The sequence below is a fragment of the Hemitrygon akajei genome, chromosome 10, assembly GCF_048418815.1.
Source record: "Hemitrygon akajei chromosome 10, sHemAka1.3, whole genome shotgun sequence".
Classification (NCBI taxonomy): domain Eukaryota; kingdom Metazoa; phylum Chordata; class Chondrichthyes; order Myliobatiformes; family Dasyatidae; genus Hemitrygon; species Hemitrygon akajei.
In genome coordinates, this window is record NC_133133.1 from 117,457,620 (window position 1) to 117,479,163 (window position 21,544).

General features: G+C 43.8%; 1 protein-coding gene across 2 annotated transcripts in view; it reads right to left on the reverse strand.

Moving 5' to 3' along the window:
- Window positions 1-21,544, reverse strand: part of LOC140734605 (thioredoxin reductase 1, cytoplasmic-like) — a 48,993-nt gene that overhangs the window by 16,627 nt on the left and 10,822 nt on the right. Inside the window, exons 2-7 of one of the 2 annotated variants that reach the window (XM_073058811.1) lie at window positions 15,179-15,225; window positions 12,887-13,009; window positions 8,375-8,447; window positions 6,494-6,613; window positions 3,195-3,337; window positions 1,178-1,293 (exon numbers count right to left, since the gene is read on the reverse strand). In XM_073058811.1, coding sequence (XP_072914912.1) covers window positions 1,178-1,293; window positions 3,195-3,337; window positions 6,494-6,613; window positions 8,375-8,447; window positions 12,887-12,973 — 539 coding nt within the window. In that variant the 5' untranslated portion in view covers window positions 12,974-13,009; window positions 15,179-15,225. The remainder of the gene's footprint in view (window positions 1-1,177; window positions 1,294-3,194; window positions 3,338-6,493; window positions 6,614-8,374; window positions 8,448-12,886; window positions 13,010-15,178; window positions 15,226-21,544) is intronic. The other variant, XM_073058810.1, reaches the window with a different exon arrangement.

The following is a 21,544-nucleotide window of genomic DNA, read 5'->3' on the forward strand; positions in this document are numbered from 1 at the left end:
ATAGATTTTTAAAATCTATTGCACTACACTGCTGCCACAAAGCAAATTTTACAACATGTACAGTACTGTGTGAAAGTCTTTGGCACATGTATAGCTAGGGAGCCTAAGACTTTTGCACAGTACTGTATTTGTCAACATAGAGCAGAGAGCCAGTTTGTCAATCTGGCAGCAGGAGCAAAGGATGTTGGAAGCATTTGTTCAAAATATTCAAGAGGCAGAATGGGAAGATAATGGACACCATACCTCTCTGGGAGTGTATGGCCTTTAAAATCATGTCCACCAGCGCAATAATGTTCTACATGTGGGAGTTAAAGCAGTTATTGACTGGATCCAAGGTCAGGTCAGAATTCCATGAAGCAAAACAAAATACTTCCACCCCACCACCACCCCCATAAAACATAGGAGCCGACTTCGGCCATCTGGCCCAGAGTCTTCTCTGCTATTCCATCATGGCTGATTTATTATCCCTCTCAACCCATTTTCCTGCTTTCTCCCTGTACCCTTTGACGCTCTTACTAACCAAGAGCCTACTAACCTCTGCTTTAAATATATCCAATGACTTGGCCTCTACAGTCACTTGTGGCAATGAATTCCACAGATTCACCACCCTCTGGCTAAAGAAATTCCTCCTCATCTCTGTTCTAAAGGGACATCCTCATATCATGAGGCTGCAATCTTCGGTTCTGGACTTCCCCACTAAAGGAAACATCCTCTCCTCATCCACTCTATCAAGGCCTTTCAACATTCATTAGGTTTCAATGAGATCCCTCCTAATTCTTCTAACTGCCAGCCAGTATATGCCTACAGCTATCAAACACTCATTATTCTCCAGCCCTTGCAAGGTTGTTGATCTGCAATGTGAACGTTGAGAAGCTGCTCCGCTCCACAGATATCGGCAGACTCAAATATTTCTAGCCACGTTTTACTTTATCGCTTTGCCCAGGATACATCCTGGACTGCTTCTGATATCAAAGGCTTTTGTTGGAGTGAGGGACTACTTCCACGCTCAGCCACAATCTTCAAACACCAAACAATCTATGTCCACACTGCACATTCATTTTGGAGATGAACTGAGTTTTTTGGAAGTATGTGGGAGAATCCCCAAACATTCTTCCTGGCTCTCAACCTCAGAACAAGTCTCCCAATGCTCAGAACAAAATAAAATGTTAATGAGTACCTGGTGATGCAATATTCCTTATCACCCTCAGCGCCCAGGTACCGAGGTCTCTCCCCCGTAGCTAGGATAAAGGTTTCAGCAGTGTAAAATGTTTCTTTCCCTTTCTTATCTTTTGCCTGAAAACAAAGAGGAATATGATTGATGAAGACTAATTCAGCTCTGGAGATTCTGCCAAAAAACCTCTCATGACATCCCAATTCACTTCACCACTAGAGCCATGTTTGAAATGCAATCACTAGTCGTTGTGTCTTCTACACTGTGATGGTATGCATAGCAAGGTTCAGGAAACAACAATATAAGGCTTAGATAACCCGATTGCGATGTTGAGTGACTGTTAATTACTAGCAAGGACACCAGGCAAAATTCAACCTGCTCTTTTAAAACATGCTGTAGGGTTTCAATGGTGTGAAACCTTCTTTAAGGTTTCACTGATAATGTAATGGTTTCTCTGTAGCAGCAATGTTTGGGTTATGACTTGTGATAATGGGGTTTGGAAGGCTGTTGTTTTTTCACGGTCTTCTGCCAGAGAGAGATGAGGGCAGAAGACGCGAATGGAGAGAGTTGGAGACCGCCGGACAGGGTGGACTTGGAGTGAGGGTCCGAAGGACAGCGACAATCAGAGGAGGTCGATGGTGGACAATCGGTTTATCAGTGAGCTCCAACATTGCGCAATAGACTGTTTCACAAGATTGGGCCCTTTTTCTTTTTTTTTCCATTTTCTTTACTAACCATATAGTCAAAGTAAGAATTACAAAGCTTAATCGTTTAATTGCATATTGTGTACTGTTTGTTATTTCGGGGTACTGATTTGTAACAGGGACACATCATGCAGCATCCACCCAAACCAGATTTCTTAAGTTTGGCTGGGCTGGGGGCTATCACCCCCTATATTAAACCAGTAACTGACACAAGAGTTACATTGGTATTGTTGGAATTTCTACTGGATGGTAGAGAAGATTTCAATTAAAAACTTCAACTGAAAAGTGTCATCATTCATATTGTAGGCTACATTCTGCACTGCCTAGATAATATACCAGTAATTTCGCCTCCTCCCCATTCTCACTTTTCTTCATATCCCACTCTTCCTTCCCTCTTAAACCTTCTCTTCTCCTCAGCTGCCCATCACCTCCCTCTGGTGCCCTACCACCTTCCTTTTTTCTCATGGTTCACCCTCCTCTCCTATCAGATTCCTTTTTCTTCAACCCTCTACCTTTTCCACTTGTCACCTCCCAGATTCTTATTTCATTCACCCTCCCCCACCCGCCTCCACCAATTACTCACTTCCTCCTCACCTATTATCTGCCACCTAGTGTTGCCGTGCGGCCAAGTGGTTAAGGTGTTGGTCTAGTGATCTGAAGGCTGCTAGTTCGAGCCTTGGCTGAGGCTGCGTGTGTGTCCTTGAGCAAGGCACTTAACCACACATTGCTCTGCGACAACACCGGTGCCAAGCTGTATGGGTCCTAATGCCCTTCCCTTGGACAACATCAGTAGTGTGGAGAGGGGAGACTTGCAGCCTGGGCAACGGCTGGTCTTCCATCCAACCTTAAGTTTTCAGGGTGCAAGCCTGGGCAGGGATTTTTTTTTAAATGGAAGACCAGCAGTTGCCCAAGCTGCAAGTCTCCCCTCTCCATGCCACCGATGTTGTCCAAGTGAAAGGCATTAGGACCCATACAGTTTGGCACCAGTGTCGCCACAGAGCAATGTGTGGTTAAGTGCCTTGCTCAAGGACACAACATGCTGCCTTAGCTAAGGCTCAAACTAGCGACCTTCAGATCACTAGACCAATGCCTTAACCACTTGGCCACACGGCAACAGTGATCCAGGGGACAACTAAGCATCTACAACAATATGCCAAAATTGCTAAAAGCAGTAATAAACCATTGATAATGACACACGTGACATGCCTAGTGCGGAGAAAGGTGATGTGTTTGAGACAGTGCTCATATCCAAACATTAGGCCAATTTGCTTTGCACCCGATGCAACTTGGGACAAGGCTGCAGTTGACGGAGCCATTACCTTGATCTTATGAGGTCCCACAAATTCTCCATAAGCATTTACGTATGTAACAGCATTCTCCCTCAAGGAAATCCTGTAGCCCCAGTTTAGGGAGCCTATGTAATTCTGAATGGCTTCCCTCAGAGTCGCCCAGTCGTGGTGGACTGCAGAGAAAAGAAAGTAGTTATTTAGTAGATGGAATCCTATTTAGTCATGAAATCCATCTTTACAAGGTGGCAACTATCTCAAGACTTTTTAACGTATTCCAAGATCAATCTAACTGTTCCACAAGTCTAAGGAGCAGAATTAGGCCATTCAGACCACATAGCCTGTTTCTTTCATCCTTACGCCTATTTTAGTCTCATAAATGTCCCCAATGTATCTGCCTCTGCAGCACGTTCCATGCACCCATCTGTAAAAAATTTAGCGCTGACATTTCCTCTCCCCTATACTTTCCTCCAAACACCTTAAGGTTATGCCTCCTCATATTTGCCATTTTTGCCCTGGGCTCGGACTGCCCACTCAATCTGTGCCCCTTATCAAATCACCTCTCATCCCCCCTTGCTCCAAAGCTTGCTCAGCCAATCCTCATAAGACATTCTCTCTAATCCTGGTAAATCTCCTCCGTATTCAGCTCAGGATTCACTTTGAAAAGCTGAATTTGAAGGCAGAATACAGGGTTAATGCAGGATTCAAGCAGTGTGGAGGAACAGAGGGATTTTGAGGTTCACGTCCATAGATCCCTCAAAACCTACCACACAAGTTGATAATGTGGTTAAGAAGTCATATGGGGTGCTGCCCTTCATTAGTCAGGGTATTGAGTTCAAGAGTCACAAGGTAATACTGTAGCTCTATAAAACTCAGGTTAGACCACACTTGGTGTCACCACAGCAAAGGTGGTGATCAATCAGTATCCAGGAGGGAGTTTGAAAAATCTGGTTAAGTGATGCCACAACAACAACCTCTTACTCAACGTCAACAAGATTATTGACTTCAGGAGGAGGAAACCAGAGATCTATAAACCAGCCCTCATCAGAGGTGGAGAATGCCTCTAAATCCTGGGTGTTACCATTTCAGAGGCTCTGAAATTTCAAAGTGCAATTACCAAGAACACATGGCAGTGCCTCTACTTCCTTCAGAGTTTGCAAAGATTCAGCATGACACCTGAAACTTTGACAAACTTCTATAGATGTGTGGCGGGGAGTATATTAACTGGCTGCAGGATAGCCTGGTATGCAAACACCAAAGCCCTTGAATGGAAAATCCCACAAAAAGTAGTGGATATGGCCCAGTCCACTATGGGTAAAGCTCTCCCCCCCATTGAACACATCTGCATGGAGTGTTGATGCAGGAAAGCAGCATCCATCATCAGGGACCCCCATCACCCAGGCCATGCTCTCTTCTCGCTGCTGTCATCAGTGAGGAGGTCCAGGAGCCTCAGGATTCACACAATAAGGGTCAGGAACAGTTATTAGCCCTCAACTATCAGGCTCCTGACCAAAGGGGATAACTTCATTTGTCGCATCACTGAAATGTTCCCACAACCTATGGGCTCACCCTCAAAGACTCTTCATTGCATATTCTTGATATTTATTGCTTATTTATTTATTACTATTTCTTCTTTTTGTATTTGCACAGTTTGTTGTCTTTTGCACCCCTGTTGAATGCCCAAGCAGTGTTTCATTTGATTCTGTTATGGTTACAGTTGGCCCTCCTTATCCACAAATTCAACCAACCGCGAATCGCGAAAACCCGGAAGTGCTCTTCCAGCACTTGTTGTTCGAGCATGTACAGACTTTTTTTTCCTCTTGTCATTATTCCCTAAACAATGCAGTATAACAACATAGCATTTACATTGCATTAGGTATTATAAGTAATCTAGAGGTGATTTAAATAAAGTGTACAGGAGGATGTGTGTGGGTTATCGTGGTTCGGGATCGAAAAAAATCGGAAGTTCTCTTACTAAGTTGGAACAGGTACATCCAGTATTATTTAGCGTCAATTAGTCAAACGTTTGTCTTAGTACATAGTATATATTTTACCTTTCTATGCATATAAAACACTTAAGAACGTATGTTTCAGTGCTGGGCTCGGGAACAGAAGTTCCTGAATTCGATCCAGTGACAGATTGCTCCAGAGTGCGCTCTCCACCATGTCGGGTTGATGTGGAGGATCAAAAACCCAAAACCCAATAATTAAACCACTGCGTTGCTCAGTAATAATTGTAGTTTTCATCGGGCAGAGCCTTTCTCACTTTATTCTTTAAAATTGTTCCAATCATTGACCGACGTAGCCTAACGCTTTTCCAATGACTGATGGCATTTCACCTCTTTCCAATCACTTTATTATTTCCACTTTATTTTCAATCGTGATCATTTTCATGAACAGAAACACTGCGGATTCAGAGCTCTACCGCCGGGTCCTAATGTCCACTGCACTGAGACAGGTTAAATAAGGTCTGGGGTTCCCCTGGGTCCTAAGGTCCACCGCATTGAGGCAGGCTGAATAAGGGAATTGAGCATCCGCGTTTTTTGGTATCCGCGAGGGGTCCCGGAACTAATCCCTCACGGATAAGGAGGGCCAACTGTATTATTCTATTATGGATTTTTTGAGTATTTCTCCCTTGGGTGGAAGTGGCTAATGAAAGAGCATAATTTTAAGTTGATTGAACGATAGGAGCGGTCAGGGGTAGGTATAGTGCACAGAACATGCTGCCAGTTGTGGCGGTAGAGACAGCTGCATTAGGGACATGTAAAAGACTCAGATAGGAACACTGACAGAAGAAAAATGGTGGGCTATGTAGAAGTGAAGGATTAGAGTGATCTTGGAGTAGGTTAAAAAGTTAGCACAACACTGTGGGCTGAATGGCCTGCACTTTTCCATGCAAATGAAACAAAGATTACTTTGGGAAGTTTTAAAACTTGGGCACAATTCAATATAGGACACATTTTAAATTCCATAAAGTAAGCCACAAGATATATAGATCTCTGAAGGACAAGCATTGAGTTACCATGAAATGGAAGGCGGCCACAGAGGCTTTGGGAAACAATGAAATCAATACTGGAGATCATTACTGTCTAGCAGCCAAGGCTAGAGAGAGGCGAAGGGAGAATTGCACTTGGTATGAATTATTGACAATAACATCAGAACATTGGATGTCCAAGTTCACAAGAGGGGGACAACAGCAAGAGGTTGGTCCAGACAGAACTAAACTTCACGTTTTAACAGCAGGGATATCCTGGAAGTGGAAGGAGGTAATCTTGGTTGTGAAGGTGGATGCACAACCACAAGGACTGCGCCACTGCGTTGAATTCACAAACCTTTCTCCTCAAATGTCCAGCCAAACTTCCTGGCATCCTCGAGACTCTGATGTAGAAGTGCTGCTTGGTGCATCAGCTTCTTTGGGATGCAGCCCACATTGACGCACGTCCCTCCAAGACCTAATCATTCCGGGTGAGATCAGAGTGAAATAGTAATGGGTTATGTATTAAACACCCTCTCCAGAGACTCCACCCGTCTCCCCAAGCATTTCTAGCACATTTACCACCTTCACTGTCAATGAGATTTCCTGCCCCTCCCCACAAGGTAAATAAGCTATACTCCCAGGTAAGCTGGGAAATATCGAAATTAATTCTGGTTGGAATAAGAATTCATTAATATACTACAGGAGATAACTATGGCTTTATGGCATTTAGGGGCCATCTTCCCAATCCCAACATAAGACTAGAAGGAATTAAGCCATTCAGTCTGTTCCGCCATTCGATCACGACTGGTTTGTTTTCCCCCTCTCAAACCCATTCTCTTGCCTTCTCTCCGTAATGTAGCACCCAGGCTAATCAAAAAGCTATCAATCTTCACTTTAAATATACCCAATAACTTGGCTTCTACAGACATCTATGGCAATGATTTCTACAGATTCAGCGCCCTTTGGCTAAAGAAATTAAAGGATAAAGAGAAAGCTCAGTTTTATTTGTCACACGTACATCGAAACATACAATGAAATGCATTGTTTGCATAAAATCAAATCAGCAAGGATTGCAGCCCACAAGTGTCACCACTTACTAACCCCTGTTCTTCAGATTCAGCATCCTCTGGCTAGAGAAATTCCCCTCATCTCTGTCGTAAAAGGATCTCCTTCTATTCTGAGGCTGTGCCCTCTGGTCCTAGATTCTCCCAGAACTGGAAATATCCTCTGCACTTCCACTCCATCTAGGCCTTTCAATATTCAGTAGGTTTCAATGAGATTCCTGCCCCCACCACCTATTCTTCTAAACTCCAGTGGGTACAGGCCCAGAGCCATCAAACGCTCTTCGTACATTAACCCTTTCATCCTCACGATCATTCTTAAAAACCTCTGCTGGACCCCTCTTTAATAGAGGAATCAAAAAAAGGACAAAGGGATGGAGAGAGAAACGGAAACAAGGTCACGCATAAGATGACAATGAAAAAGTTGTCAGTATCTCGTACCTTGTCCTGATCTTCCATCTTATTTACCTGCACTTTCTCTGCAACTGTCACACTTTATTCTGCATTGTAATTGTTGTACCTTGTTCTACCTCAATGCGCAGTGTCACGATTTGATCCGTATGTATAGTATGCACGGCAAGTTTTTCCCACTGTACCTCTGTTTGCACAACAACAATAAACCAACTCCAGTCATGGAGCCAGTTTCTCAGTGAGAGAGCAAAAGCACTAATATTGATTTATTCAAACAGAAAGAATCGAAGCAGGTAGAAGCAAATTTTGGACCTGGGTTTGCCTCACCAAGTGACTTGCATTCAGTTAATCACTATACATGAATCAACCATTCACCAACCAGTTGATGCAAGATGGTGAAAGAGTCAGGCTGGAGGAACTTGGGTGAAGCAGCCTCTATGGAGGGAAACACACGGTCGACATTTCCGGACCAGACCCTTCTTCAGCATTTGATGAGGTGTCTTGGCCTGAAATTTCGACTGTTTATTCCCTCCATAGATGCTGCTGAGTTCCTCCAGCATTTTGTGTACGTTGCTCAAGATTTCCAGCATCTTATATTCAACCAGGCTGACTTGTCATCTTTTAGTATCCAACAACTCCTACAGGAGGGAAGTAATTAGTTAAATGGCCTGCAAAACTTATGTAAAATACGAAAGATGGATAAACCAGTCAGACATTAAAAAACTAGAATGTTTTGTTTAATTGGACAAATTTTAAAGTGTTACCCCATGCAGTTCCACGAGGTGTGGGTGTGACATAATCCAAGACGAGCACTTTCTTCCCATATGAGGCCGCTTCCTGTGAAGTAATGAGAGAGGGAGAGAGAGGTCAATGAGAAGTTGCTAAATACCAAATGGAAATTCCCTTCAGACACATGAAGCAGATATTGCAGCATTTGGCACTCGGTTTGATCGTTAACAAGTCTGTGTGGAAAAAGTTGCCCCTCGGGTTCCCCACTGTTCTCTGCAAACACACGCTTTCTGACTGCACTCCCGTACCCTGGGGAGAAAGACAGATTCAGATTTTTAAATCAGGTGTGTGGAAACATACAGAGAAATGCGTTGTTTGTGTTAACAACCACTACAACCCAAGGATGTGCCAGGGTAGCCCACAAGTGTTATCAATCCGGCACCAGCATATTATGCTCACGTTGCTCAGGCGAACACAGAAAGCAACAAAACAACAGCAAAACAAGCTCCTTTCAACACGCACGCACACACACTCTCTCACTCACACACTCTCACACAGTTAAAGAGCCAAATGAAAGTTGTTACTCTTGTGAGCAGTTTATTCTGCAGTCAAATAAGAATATAAAATCATTTACCCATAACTTCCATCCTCCCTCTTCAGCTGTCATCCAAATAGTGTTTGTTTCATAATAATGAACTTACGTTTCACAAAAACTCTGAGGCAATGAAGGGTTTGTATTCAAACATGAGAGTTATTTTATGCCCCTCAAGTTCCCATAAACCTCAGGTATCCTACACATCAGGGACAATAGTCCCAGCCTATCTAGTCTCTCCCCATGTCTCAGCATATCACTGTGGTTTTGTTTTAGGACAGATTGGGGTTCAGTGAGGAGTTTGTACGGTCTCTCTGTGACTGCATAGGTTTCCTCTGAGTGCTCCAATTTCATTCCACAATCCAAAGTTGTGCGGTTTAGGGTTAGTAAGTTGTGGGCATGCTACGTTGGTGCCGGAAGTGTAGCGACACTTGTGGGACAGTCCAGCACATCCTTGGACTGTTCGAAGTAAGTCTATTATCAAAGTACGCATATGTCACCATATACCACTCTGAAATTCATTCTCTTACGGGCATTCACAGTAGAACAAAGAAATATAGAACAAAAAAAACAGACACAAAGACTGACAAACTGTGCAAATACAAAAAATAATAATACTGAGAACACGAGTTGTGGAGACCTTGAAAGTGAGTCCGTAAGTTGTTGCAAGTGACACACCTCACTGTATGCATCAATACCTCAACACACGTGACAAACAGAGTTAATCTTTAAATCAAACCTAAAGCAATGTGAAGTCCTCTTCAATGATGCTTGCTGTCACCTGGGGATGATCTCAAGTCAACTAAGTACAACAGCACCAGTGCCGGAGGTGGGTGCAATTTCAACATTTGAAAGACATTTAAACAGGAAAGATTTACAGGGTGATGGGCCAAATGCAGGAAAATGGGGCTGATTCCATGAACAAGAAGGGCTGAAGGCTCTGTTTTCACGCTGTAATCTCTTACCCTTTCCAGACGGCTGGCTGCCTTGCAGTGAATCACCTCTTTCTTGGAACTGCATCTAAAGCAACCTCAGGCCAGACTTGTGGGAAACTAAAAATAACCTCACCCTCAAAATTCAATGTACCTGAGTAATTCGTTGCAAATTCCCCCACAGAGTCAGCGTCCGCTGGCTCGATTGTCTTTTAGAAGATTCCTCTTAAAGCTAGGGCCAGACTTCCCAGGAGGACCTCCTAAACAAAGCTGGTAGGCGCTCAATATCTCTTCCACAATCCCAACAGGCTTACAAAATCGTGAGGGCATTGTTAAGGTGGATGGTCACAGCCTTTTTCCCGTGTAGAGAAGTCCAAAATGGGTCTGGAATAGGTTTAATGCGAGGGTTATTTAAAAGAGACCCGAGAGACCATTTCCCTCCACCCTTCCCCATACAAAGGGTAGTGCTTATGTGGAACAAGCTGCCAGAGGAAGTGGATGATGTGGGTTCAAGTATAAAGCATTCAGAAGACAATTGGACTGGTACGTGGATGACAAAGGTTCAAAGGGATACAGGTAAATGGCACTAGGTCAGGTGGCACTTTGCCTAGCATGAATGCGTTGGGCCGAAGGGTCCATTTCAGTGCTGCACAACTACAAAATAGCAATCAATATTAGGCCAATTGGTTGTTTTAAATCGAGAACGTTAAGCAAAAGGTATGAGAAGAGGTGTGGGTGTAGGTGAAAGGTATATGGAAGTTAGGTCACCTATCAGACAGAATCTCACTGGCAAAGCTGACCCTAGAACTATAATGCTTCCCCCGTTCTCCCTGACTGAATTGTTGCAGTGTGTAACTAAAGTACATTTTAAAAATCTTAAATATACATTTACTTTCAATGTACAGGAGTGTTTTCATATAATTAGTTCTCTATATCCAAAGTGCATGTATCTAATAAAATGCTGTGACCATTTCCTTTTGTAAACTTGGAATCTTTGTACTCACAGCAAAATGACATGGCAGAAAGCTTGATTTTGGTGATGATCCAGGGAGAAAAAGAACTAGGCAGTGTTTCGATAATTAGCTCTGCTCCCTCACTATTCAAACTACTCCACACTGGAGCATAATATTCCCAAGTTCACCATCCCCTTAACAACTCAGCGGCAATGGAAAAACAAACAGACTCAACTGATTTGAGCCCTCGTCTCTGAGATCAACTTGCACTTCAAACTCCGTTGAGAGGAGCCAAAGCCCTCAGATTACCATCATTGGCTATAGTCAAGTTTGTTGCCTTGGAAAAACATACTCAGCATATAAATGCTTTGAAAATGTACTTTCAGCAGCATTACGTTACAGGAAAACAGTCAACGTTTTAGGCCAAGATCCTTCTTCAGGACCTGAAACATCGACTGTTCATTCCTTTCCATAGATGCTGCCTGACTGCTGAGTTCCTCCAGCATTCTGTGTGTGCTACCCCAGAAAAACAGAACAATCGTGCAAGTTGAGGGAACTAGAGCCTGAAGTAGATTCTGGGTTTTCCCAGGGGGGTTCCTGGTCTGGCAACACCGAACTCCATGTGCTGAATTATTGGAACGTCGCTATACCTGATTCTTCAAACACACATCGATTAAACAACTTCCACTGTTTTCAACGTGACACGAGAAGTCACACAATCTTCTTAGAAAGAACGTGAACCTGAGCTACACAGTGTATTAAAGTTGACGACAAAAAGCCAAACTAAAAGTTTTAAGAAACACCTTGGAACAGGGGTTCCCAACCTGGGGACCACAGACCCCTCGGTTAATAGGAGGGGTCCATGGCAGAAAAAGGTTGGGAACCCTTGCCTTGGAAGAAGATGGATGAAGCTGTTCAAGGAAAGAACTTGCAAATTACTCCTTTCTGCTGACCCTCCCCATGACTCTGACCCAAAAGCACTGGGAGGAGTGCCTGGGTGAAGAGAAGATGGAGAGGGTGGAGAGGGTTAAGAGATAGAGTGATGGAGGCCAGATAGATCATGAGATTGCTCCAGGACAAGATGGTGTTGAGCTGTGAAGTCTGTCAAGCTCGTGGTTCAGACAGAGTTACTTTTTTTTTTAAAGTTCATAGGGATTTCTTTGGGTACAGTACAGGATCAGGTCAGGGTTAAGGGACAGGGATGAGGGAGAAGTTAGGTTAAGGGCAGTAAGTGAAGAGTTGGGGCAGGAGTTGGTGGTCAGAGCGTTTCCTGGTTACACTGGGTCAGCAGGAAGGTGGAGCCCAAAAATTTGAAGACCCTGGGTTGACATGTCTGCGAGTCTGGTGCCTGATGCCCGAGAGTCTGGGCTAGGGACCGGAGGCTAGGAGACCTGAGATCTGAGAGTCTGAGCCCAAGAACCCTGGAGTCAGCCTGCCCTGTGGTAGGAGGCCTATCTGTGCGCAAGTGAGCGGGTTGGAAAGGGGCTTGGCTGTTGTGGGCAGGCTATGTTGAATGGGTGGAGATACTTATACGCTTCCCCCAGCACATCCTTCGGTTGTGTTGGTTGTTAACGCAAATGGGCATTTCACTGTGTGTTTTGATGTACATTTGATAGATTCACAAATCTAGAAAAAAATGGTGCAGTGTTACCAGAAGTTTGAGAAATCTTACATTCATGCTGTCGGGGTGCAGAGTGCTCGGACGGAGTGAGACTCTGTACACTGGCCCGAGGAATAACACTGTCCCGAGGAACAGCACTAGCCAAAATAACACTGGCCTGATGCAAGAATAAATGACAACTCAAGAATTCTTAGCACTTTGCTTAAACGTTGCATTTCTGTTTGATTTAACTGCAAAAATACTGTGTTATACAGTTTGCCCACGGATTCTTTCCTTTCTTGTAGGCCCTCCTGAATCGGAAGATATTCCTGTGTATTGAGACTTTATACTTGCCTCTGAGAAGCTTCTCCACGTGTTCCACAGACCCCTCAGTTAATGGTAGCTTCCTATGGCATTAAGAAGGCTGGGAACCCCTGCTATAACCTCAGCAAAATGACCTCTGGCCTTACCTTTGAAGCTGCTAGCCCCCCAGAGCCACCTCCAATGACGATCAGGTCATAGTCATAGGTCCCCTGTGTTTCATTGGCTTCATTCATTGCCAGCAGATTGTGAAGTTTGCCTCCTTAGCAAGCCTGCGAGGAAAGATACAAAAAGGCAAACACATTGAGTTCCTGTTCAAATCACTTCTCAAACAAACTCCAGAGGGAAAACAATAAGCCACTTACTTCACAGAATCAGAGGGAAATGTTTTGTTTTATTTAGAAATACAGTGTGGATCAGGCCCTCCCAGCCCAACAGGCTGCACCGCCCAGCACCCCACGTATTTAACCCTAGCCTAATCACAGGACAATTTACAATATCCAATTCTCTTCTCTTCGGCTGTCCATCGATTTCGATGTTGACTGAGGCCTGGGCAAGGTTGTATGGAAAACCAGCAGTTGCCCATGCTGCAAGTCTCCCCTCTCCATGCCATCGATGTTGTCCAAGGGAAGGACATTAGGACCCATACAACTTGGCACTGGTGTTGTCGCAGAGCAATGTTAAGTGCCTTCCTCAAGGACACAACACATTGCCTCAGCTGAGGCTCAAACTAGCAAACTTCAGATCACTAGACCAATGCCTTAACCACTTGGCCACGCACCACACAATTAACCTACTAACCAGTGCATCTTTGGGACATGGTCTGAAACTAGAGCACCTGGAGGAATCCCGTGGTCACAGTGAGAATGTACAAACTCTTACAGACAGCATTAGAATTGAACTCCAACATCCCAACCTGTAATAGTGTCGTGTAACTGATACACTACTGTAATTATGGTCACAATGGTGAACTTCCTTCCTTTCCCTACCCCCAGTGCAATCTCTGACCACATTCATAATCAGTTCTTATCACTGACATTTGCTAAATATGTTGTTTGCAGCAGCAGTAAAGTACAAGATATAAACATTATTAATTACAAAAACAAGGTGCAGAAACAGGAATAAGCATTCTGAAATCTGATGGCAGAGGGGAAGAAGCTAATCTAAATCATTCAGTGAGGCAAAGCTACATCTTGGAAATGCAAACTTATGTTTCCTTGTGAGCCACTTTATCTCATCAGCCAAGTAAAAAAGATGTGCCAACACATCCTCATTTCTTGTTCTCATGGGCCAATCACAACCCAGTCAATTACTGCCATTCCTTCCTCCCCTCCCAAATATAAATTTTCAGTTTTAATTGAATGGGAAATACTGTAGTGCATTTCCTGTGCAACCCACTACACTAATACTTTCACATTCTGTGACTACAATTATATCCTTCTACTCGTCTTAATATTAGAGACTTAAATTTATAACAACTTCACTTCTGATTCCCAAAGGTAGAAAAAGATTAATACTGTCAAAATACATTTTGCATTTGGCCCAATTAACTCTCCCTCTCAAATTCACTTAGTCACTTACACAGGGAGAACATAGAACACTAACCCGAATACAGCACAGGCAACTGGCCCTTGGGCCCATGATTTTGTACTGAGCCAACTAAACTCACAAAGGCTCATTGAACTAATCCCTACTGCCTGCACATGGTCGGTATCCCTCCATTCCGCAGATATTCCATCTAAGAGCCTCTTAAGTTCAATTGTCGTTCAACCATGCACACGTATACAGCTGACTGAAACTTTTCTCTGGAGCTGCAAAAGACAGCACATCGAGTTACAATAGCATCAACAGTTACAAAATAAAATGAGCACAAAACCCTGACTAGCATGGCCTAAAGAGTGATGGCCCACAGGATGCTGTCCTGAAGCCACGTTTCTGCAAGAACGAGATCGCAGCATTTCCTCATCTCGTGCAGGCTCCACTGCAATCCAGTATGGCTTCCGGGAAGCAAACACCAGAAAGCTGTTCTGATTGGAGAACTGGCTTGCAGGGGCTAGTCCCAACCCACCACAGATTCCAGAGTACCTGCGTCGCCACTGTTCTCTCCCACAGTGCCTTCTACCCTGGGTGGCTGCAAGTACCTCTTTATATATACCTCCAACCCTGACAATAAGAGCTTAAGGCGTATAAGCAGAACCAGGCCACTCGGCCCATCAAATTCAATCCACCACTCAGCCATGGTTGATCCATATATGCACTGAGAATTACTTCTGTGGAATCAAAGAATCAGGCCTCTCTGAAAAGCTATCCAATTGTTTCTGACTTGTAACTCCAAGGCCAAATCTAACACTAAAATGGAAACAAAACCATGAATCTGAACACTGTTAAATCACAAAATTAATAAAAGATAGCACGCTCCTCCTTCAAATAAAAATACTCACACTTTCTGAACTGGAATCAGGTACAATTCCTATGCTGCACTTCCACCCTAGATCAAGGGGAAGAGACAAAAGCCAGTAAGGACACGACAGCAAGCTCGAGGACAGCTTTGATCCCAATATTACACGACTATTAAAGAGCTCCCTAGTACGAGAAGTTGGACTCTTGACCTCCCAATCTATCTCGTGATGGTCACAAAATAAATTTCATGTCATATAATGTAAGACAGTGATAGTAAATATGATTCTTGCATCTTATTGTGTGCCTGCACATTCTCTGTAACTGGAACACTATGTCACACTTCATAAAATCATAACCATAAGACTTAGGAGCAGAATTAGACCATTTGACCCAGTCTTCTCCACCATTTTATCATGACAGATCCAATTTTGCTCTCAGTCCCAATCGCCTGCCTTCTCCCTGTATCCCTTCATGCCCTGACCAGTGAAGAATCTATCAACTTCTGCCTTAAATAGACATAAATACTCAACTTCCGCAGTGGCCTGTTGCAAATTATCTCACAGATTCAGCACTCTCTAGCTAAAGAACTTCCTCACCTTCAATCTAAAAGGATGCCCCTCTATTCTGAGGCGGTGACCTCTGGGTCCTGGACTATCCTACCGTAAGAAATATCCCCTCCATCAAGGCCTTTCACTATTTGATAGGTTTCAATTAGGTGACCCCTCATTCTTCTGAGTTCCAGTAAATACTGGCCCAGAGCCATCAAACGCTCTTCATATCCTGGAATCATTTTTGTGAACATCTTTGAACCCTCTCCAGTTTCAGCTCATCCTTTCTGAGATAGGGTCCAAAACTGCTCACAATACTCCAAGTGAGGCCTCACCAGTGCTTCATAAAATCTCAATGGACTGTTGTAATGAAATAATTTGCATAGACTGCGCACAAAAAAGTTTTTACTCCCATTGAAACTCAGTCAATGTGACAGCCCTTAATGAAATTAGCCTTCTTTCTGCAATCTAGCCCAGCAAATGAAGTTTTATATTGTGCATGATTCACACCTGCTGTCAATCTCAAGCACCCAGGGATGGTGAATAAGTGCTGGTTCTGAAATCAATGCCTACATCCTCTGGCAGAAGAGTGGTGTAGCCTCATTAACAAAATTTTTCCATTCACGCAGACTTGAAAGGCCTGTGCTGTACCGTTATCAGTAAACAATTTCCCTTCAGGTACTTACACCGTGATTAATGACAGAAGGCAAAGTGTTTCCAGTCACATGCTCCATCCAGATCATCGGCTTTATAAAACCGGCAACTTATCTCCCCTCTCTCTGAAACTGCTAACCTTAATACCAATCAGTCATGCTGGGGTAACAAAGAAATCTTGAAACGTTGATTGCTTATTTTATTTAATTATTTAGAGATACAGCACAGAACAGCCCAACAAGCCTGCAACCCACCTAATTGACCCTAGCCTAATATCAGGACAATTTATAATGACCAATTAACCTGCTGAGCGGTATGTCTTTGCACTGTGGGAGGAAACCAGAGCACCCAGAGGAAACCCACACAAAATGCTGGAGGGAATCAGCAGGTCAGGCAGCAACTTTGGAAAAATGTACAGCCGATGTCTCAGTCTGAAACTTCTTCGGCAGGACTCTTTTCCCCCATAGATGCTGCCTGGCCTGCTGAGTTCCTCCAGCATTTTGTGTGTGTTGCTGGGATTTCCAGTATCTGCAGATTTTCTCTTGTTTGTGTCACGGAGAGGAAAACCACGTGCTCATGGGAAGAACATGCAAACTTTCTCAGAGAGTGTGCCAGGATTGAACTCTGAACACTGTACTAACCGTGACACTACTGTGGCACCCCTTGCCAAAAATGCTGCCTGAACTGCCTAGTGCTTGCAGCACTATCCCAGAATCGACAGCTCTAATTATTTTAAAGTGTTAATAGCTCCACACCAAAGACCAACATCGGCAAGGTTTTAATTTTGCTTTTCACAAAGTAAAACACAATTTCATTCTAAGTGGTTTCTTCCTCCCCATCGAGGCTAACCTACACAAAGTCTATCCTAGAGAGAGTGTGACCCCACATTAGGAGCCTGAATTTAGAACAAAAGGATGAAGAGGCTGATATTAAAATTAACAGATTGCTGTATAATGGGCTGCTAAAGTCAATGGAAAGAAAGTGGGTGAAATGTCAATTCAAGATTTTTTAAACATCATTTCCGGTACATAAGTATACATTTATTTTATTTAGCGATACAGCGCGGAGTATCGCTTCTCGGCCCTTTGAGTCACACCACCTCAGCAACCCCTGACAAACCAATTAACCCTAACCTGATCATGGGACAATTTACAATGACCAATTAACCTGCTTGGTACGTCCTTGGACCGTGGAAACCGGGACCCAGAGAAAACCTACACATTCCACAGGGAAGATGTACAGAGACTCCTTCCAGAACAACGCCAGGAATGAACTCTGAACCCCAGATCACACCGAACTGTAACAGCATCGCACTAATCGCTAAGCGACTGTATGCCCATAAAGTGATGCTAGGAACAGGAGTGTCAGTACACAAGGTGACTCAGACAGGTAAAGTATGGCAGTTGTGGGTCTGGAGAGGTGGGTTAGTGAGTGGAGGTGTTGATCAGCTTTACTACTTGGGGAAAGGATCTGTTTTTTTTTAGTCTAATGGTCCTGGAGTGGATGTTGCAAACAGTCGATGAGCAGAGTGGTTGGGATCCCCCATGATGTTACTGACCCTCTTCCAGCACCTTTCCTTGATGGCCGGTGATGCTTTGGGCCGTTTCGACCACCCACCGTTGGGCCTTCCTGTCGGCCTCAGTGCAGTTTCCGTACCACGTAGTGATGTAGCTTGAAGATGAACCAGTGATGTAGTCAAAGTCAAACTAAAGTTTATCAAAGTACATTCATGTTACCAAATACTACCTTGAGATTAATTTTCTGACAGACATTTACAGGAAATAAATACAATAGAAAGTATGAAAAATTACACAGACCAACAAGCAAGCAATGTGGAAGAAACAAATTATCCAAATAATACCGAGAACTCGAGATAAAAATGTCCTTGAAAGTGAGGGAGAATGACTTCAGGAGGGAGGTTGGTTTCGAAGAACAGTAGGCCATTCAGCCCATTGAGCTTGTTGCATCTCTGTGATTGTGCTGATCCTCTTTCTGTTCTCCACGTTACAGTCTGTACCACAGAATCACAAATTCCCAATCACTCCAATAGAAATCTCAGCTTTGAATATATTTGATGACTCAACATAGACAACGCACCAGAACTGAGCATTCAAAAGATCCACGGCTCAGTCAAGAAATGGATGGAAAAAAATAGAGGGCTGTGGGGGGGGGGCGGAGAAGGGCAGATTGATCTTGGAGTAGGTTAAAAGGTCTGCACAACATTGTGGGCCAAAGGGCCTGTACTGTTTTTATGAAACTCCATTTCATCTTAGTGTTAAGCCAAATGCAGACAGACATTAGATAAATTGACAGGATTAATGCAGATATGAAGACCCCAACCTGTTCTCAGTGATTTAGAAAGTCTTTGTCACATCAACCAAGTTATACATTTGCTTGCAAACCAAGGCATCCTTATGGCACCCCATCTGTTATAGTATCCCAATTAAAATTCTTAAACAATTATCTATCCACACTGATACATTACTCACAGCCTCTTATGTGCTCAGTTTGACAATAACATAGAACAGTTCTCCAAATAGGCCCTTTGGCCCAAGACATCATATTAAACAAAGTATCTTGTGCCTGTCAATGATCCATATCCCTCCAAATTTATGCACTGTCATCGCTGCTTCCAGCACTAACCCTGGCAGTCCATTTCAGGCATCCACTACTGTGTAAAAAATAATCCCGACCCCACCACCTCAAATGTCCGCCTTCTATGAATTGACATTTCTACCCTGGGAAAAATATTTGGCTAGCTGTCTATGGCTTTGATGGCCTCACTAGAGGTTAGAAGAATGAGGGAGGGTCTCATTGAAACCTATCAAATACTGTCCTGACCTCATAGTCGAGGTAAACACCTTTTATGCATGCTTTGATTAAGAGAATAAAACTACACCTGTGTGAATCTCTGCAGCATCTGGTGACCTTGTAATCTGTCTCAAAGGCTGATGTCAGAATATCTTTCTTGAGGTGAATTCTCACAAGGGCACTGAAAACCTGTGCCAACCAACTGGTGGGAATGTTCAAGGACATCCTCAGTCTCTCACTGCTGCAGTCGGAGACGTCCACTTGCTTCATAAGGACAACAATCATACCAGTACCCAAGAGCAGGGTGAGCTGCCTCCAACAACTATCGCCTAGTTGCACTCGCATCTACTGTGAGGAAGTGCTATGAGAGGTTGGTCATGGCCAAAATCAACTCCTGCCTAAGCAAGGACCCGGACCTGCTGCAGTTTGCCTACCATCCCAATAGGGCTTTGGGGCCCAATTTGCCTACCCTCCACATGGCCTTGGATCTCCTGGACAATAGCAATATGTACATCTGGCTGCTGTTTATTGACTACAGCTCAGTACTCAACACAATCATACCCTTAGTTCTAATCAACAAGCTCCAAAACCTGGGCCTCTGCACCCCTCTCTGCAAAAGGACCCTTGATTTCCTCATCAGGACACCACAGTCTGTGTGGATCAGAAATAACATCTCCTCCTCACTGACAATCAACACTGGTGCACCTAAAGAATGCATGCTTAGCGTACTGCTCTACTCTCTCTACACCCACAACCATGTGACTAGACATACCTGAAACTTTGCCAATTACACACAACTACTGGCAGAATTTCAGATGGTGACTAGGAGGTGTACAAGAGTGAGACAGATCAGCTGGTTGAGTGGTGCCCAGCAATAACCCTGCACTTAATCTTTGCTCTTACTGACACCGTGGGCTTCAGGAAGCGGGGGTGGGGTTGAGGGAACACACACTAGTCCTCGTTGAAGGATCAGCGGTGGAAAGGGCAAGCAGCTCCGGATTCCTGGTGTCAACATCTCTGACGATCTATCTGGGCAGCTTCCATCATTATGGACCCTCATCACCCAGAACATGCACTCTTCTTATTGGTACCATCAAGGAGCCTGAAGACACTCAATACTTTAGGAAGAGCTTTTCCCCACTGCCATCAGATTTCTGAATGGACAATAAACCCTGGTACATTACCACAATCTTTTTCCTTTTTTTGCATTACTTATTTAATTTATTTTTAAGTATTTTCTATTATCTATGAGTTTTTTTAAATTATGTACTGCAAAGTACTGCTACCTCAAAATAACATTTCACGACATATGCTAATGATATTAAACCTGATTCTGAAAGGACAAGATGGAGTGGATGTGGGGAGGATGTTTCCTATAGTGAGAGTGTCCAGGACTAGAGGGCACAGCCTCAGACTAGAAGGACATCCCTTTAGAACAGAGATGAGGAGAATCATTAACACAAAAGATTCTGCAGATGCTGGAAATTCACACACACACAAACCAATAGTCCTGATGAAGAGTCTTGGCCTGAAGCATTGACTCTATTTCTTTCCACAGATTCTGCCTGATCCGCTGAGTTCCTCCAGCATTTTGTTTGTTAGTACAGATGAGGAGGAACGTCTTTAGCCAGAGGGTCATGAATCCATGGAATTCATTGCCACGAACAGCATGGATGGAAGTCAAGACACTGGGTATATTTAAAGCGGAGGTTGATCAGGTTCTTGATTAGCCAGAGCTTTGATGAATGTGCTAAAATTGGAGAGGGTTCAAAGGAGGTTCATGAAAATAATTCCAGGCCTGAACGGCACATTATATGAAAAGTGTTTGATAGCTCTGGATCTGTATTCACTGGAATTCAGAAGAATGGGGGCTGACCTCATTGAAACCTATAGAATGGTGAAAGGTCTTGATAGAGTGGATGCTTCCTATGGTGGGAGAGTCGAAGACCAGAGGGCACAGCCTCAGAATAGTGGGGCATCCTTTTAGAACAGAGGTGAGGAGGAATTTCTTTAGCCAGAGTGCGGTGAATCTGTGGAATCCATTGCCACAGGTGGCTGTGGAAGCAGGCCAAGTCTTTAAGTATATTTAAGGCAGAGATTGATAGATTCGCCATTGGTCAGACCATGAAGGGATATGGGGAGAAGGTAGTAGATGGGGCTGAGAGGCAAATTGGATTAGCCATGATGAAATGACAGAGCAGAACTGATGGGCCAAAAGGCCGAATTCTGCCCCTATATCTCACGGTCAGAGTGCCAAATTCATTTTACTGCAATAAGGGTATCAAAAACAAGAGGGGATAGGAAGGAGTCATAAAGACTGATTTGAGAGGAAGTGTTTTAATATCAAATGGGTTAATATATGGAATGGTTTGCTAGAGGGAGTGAAATTAATGA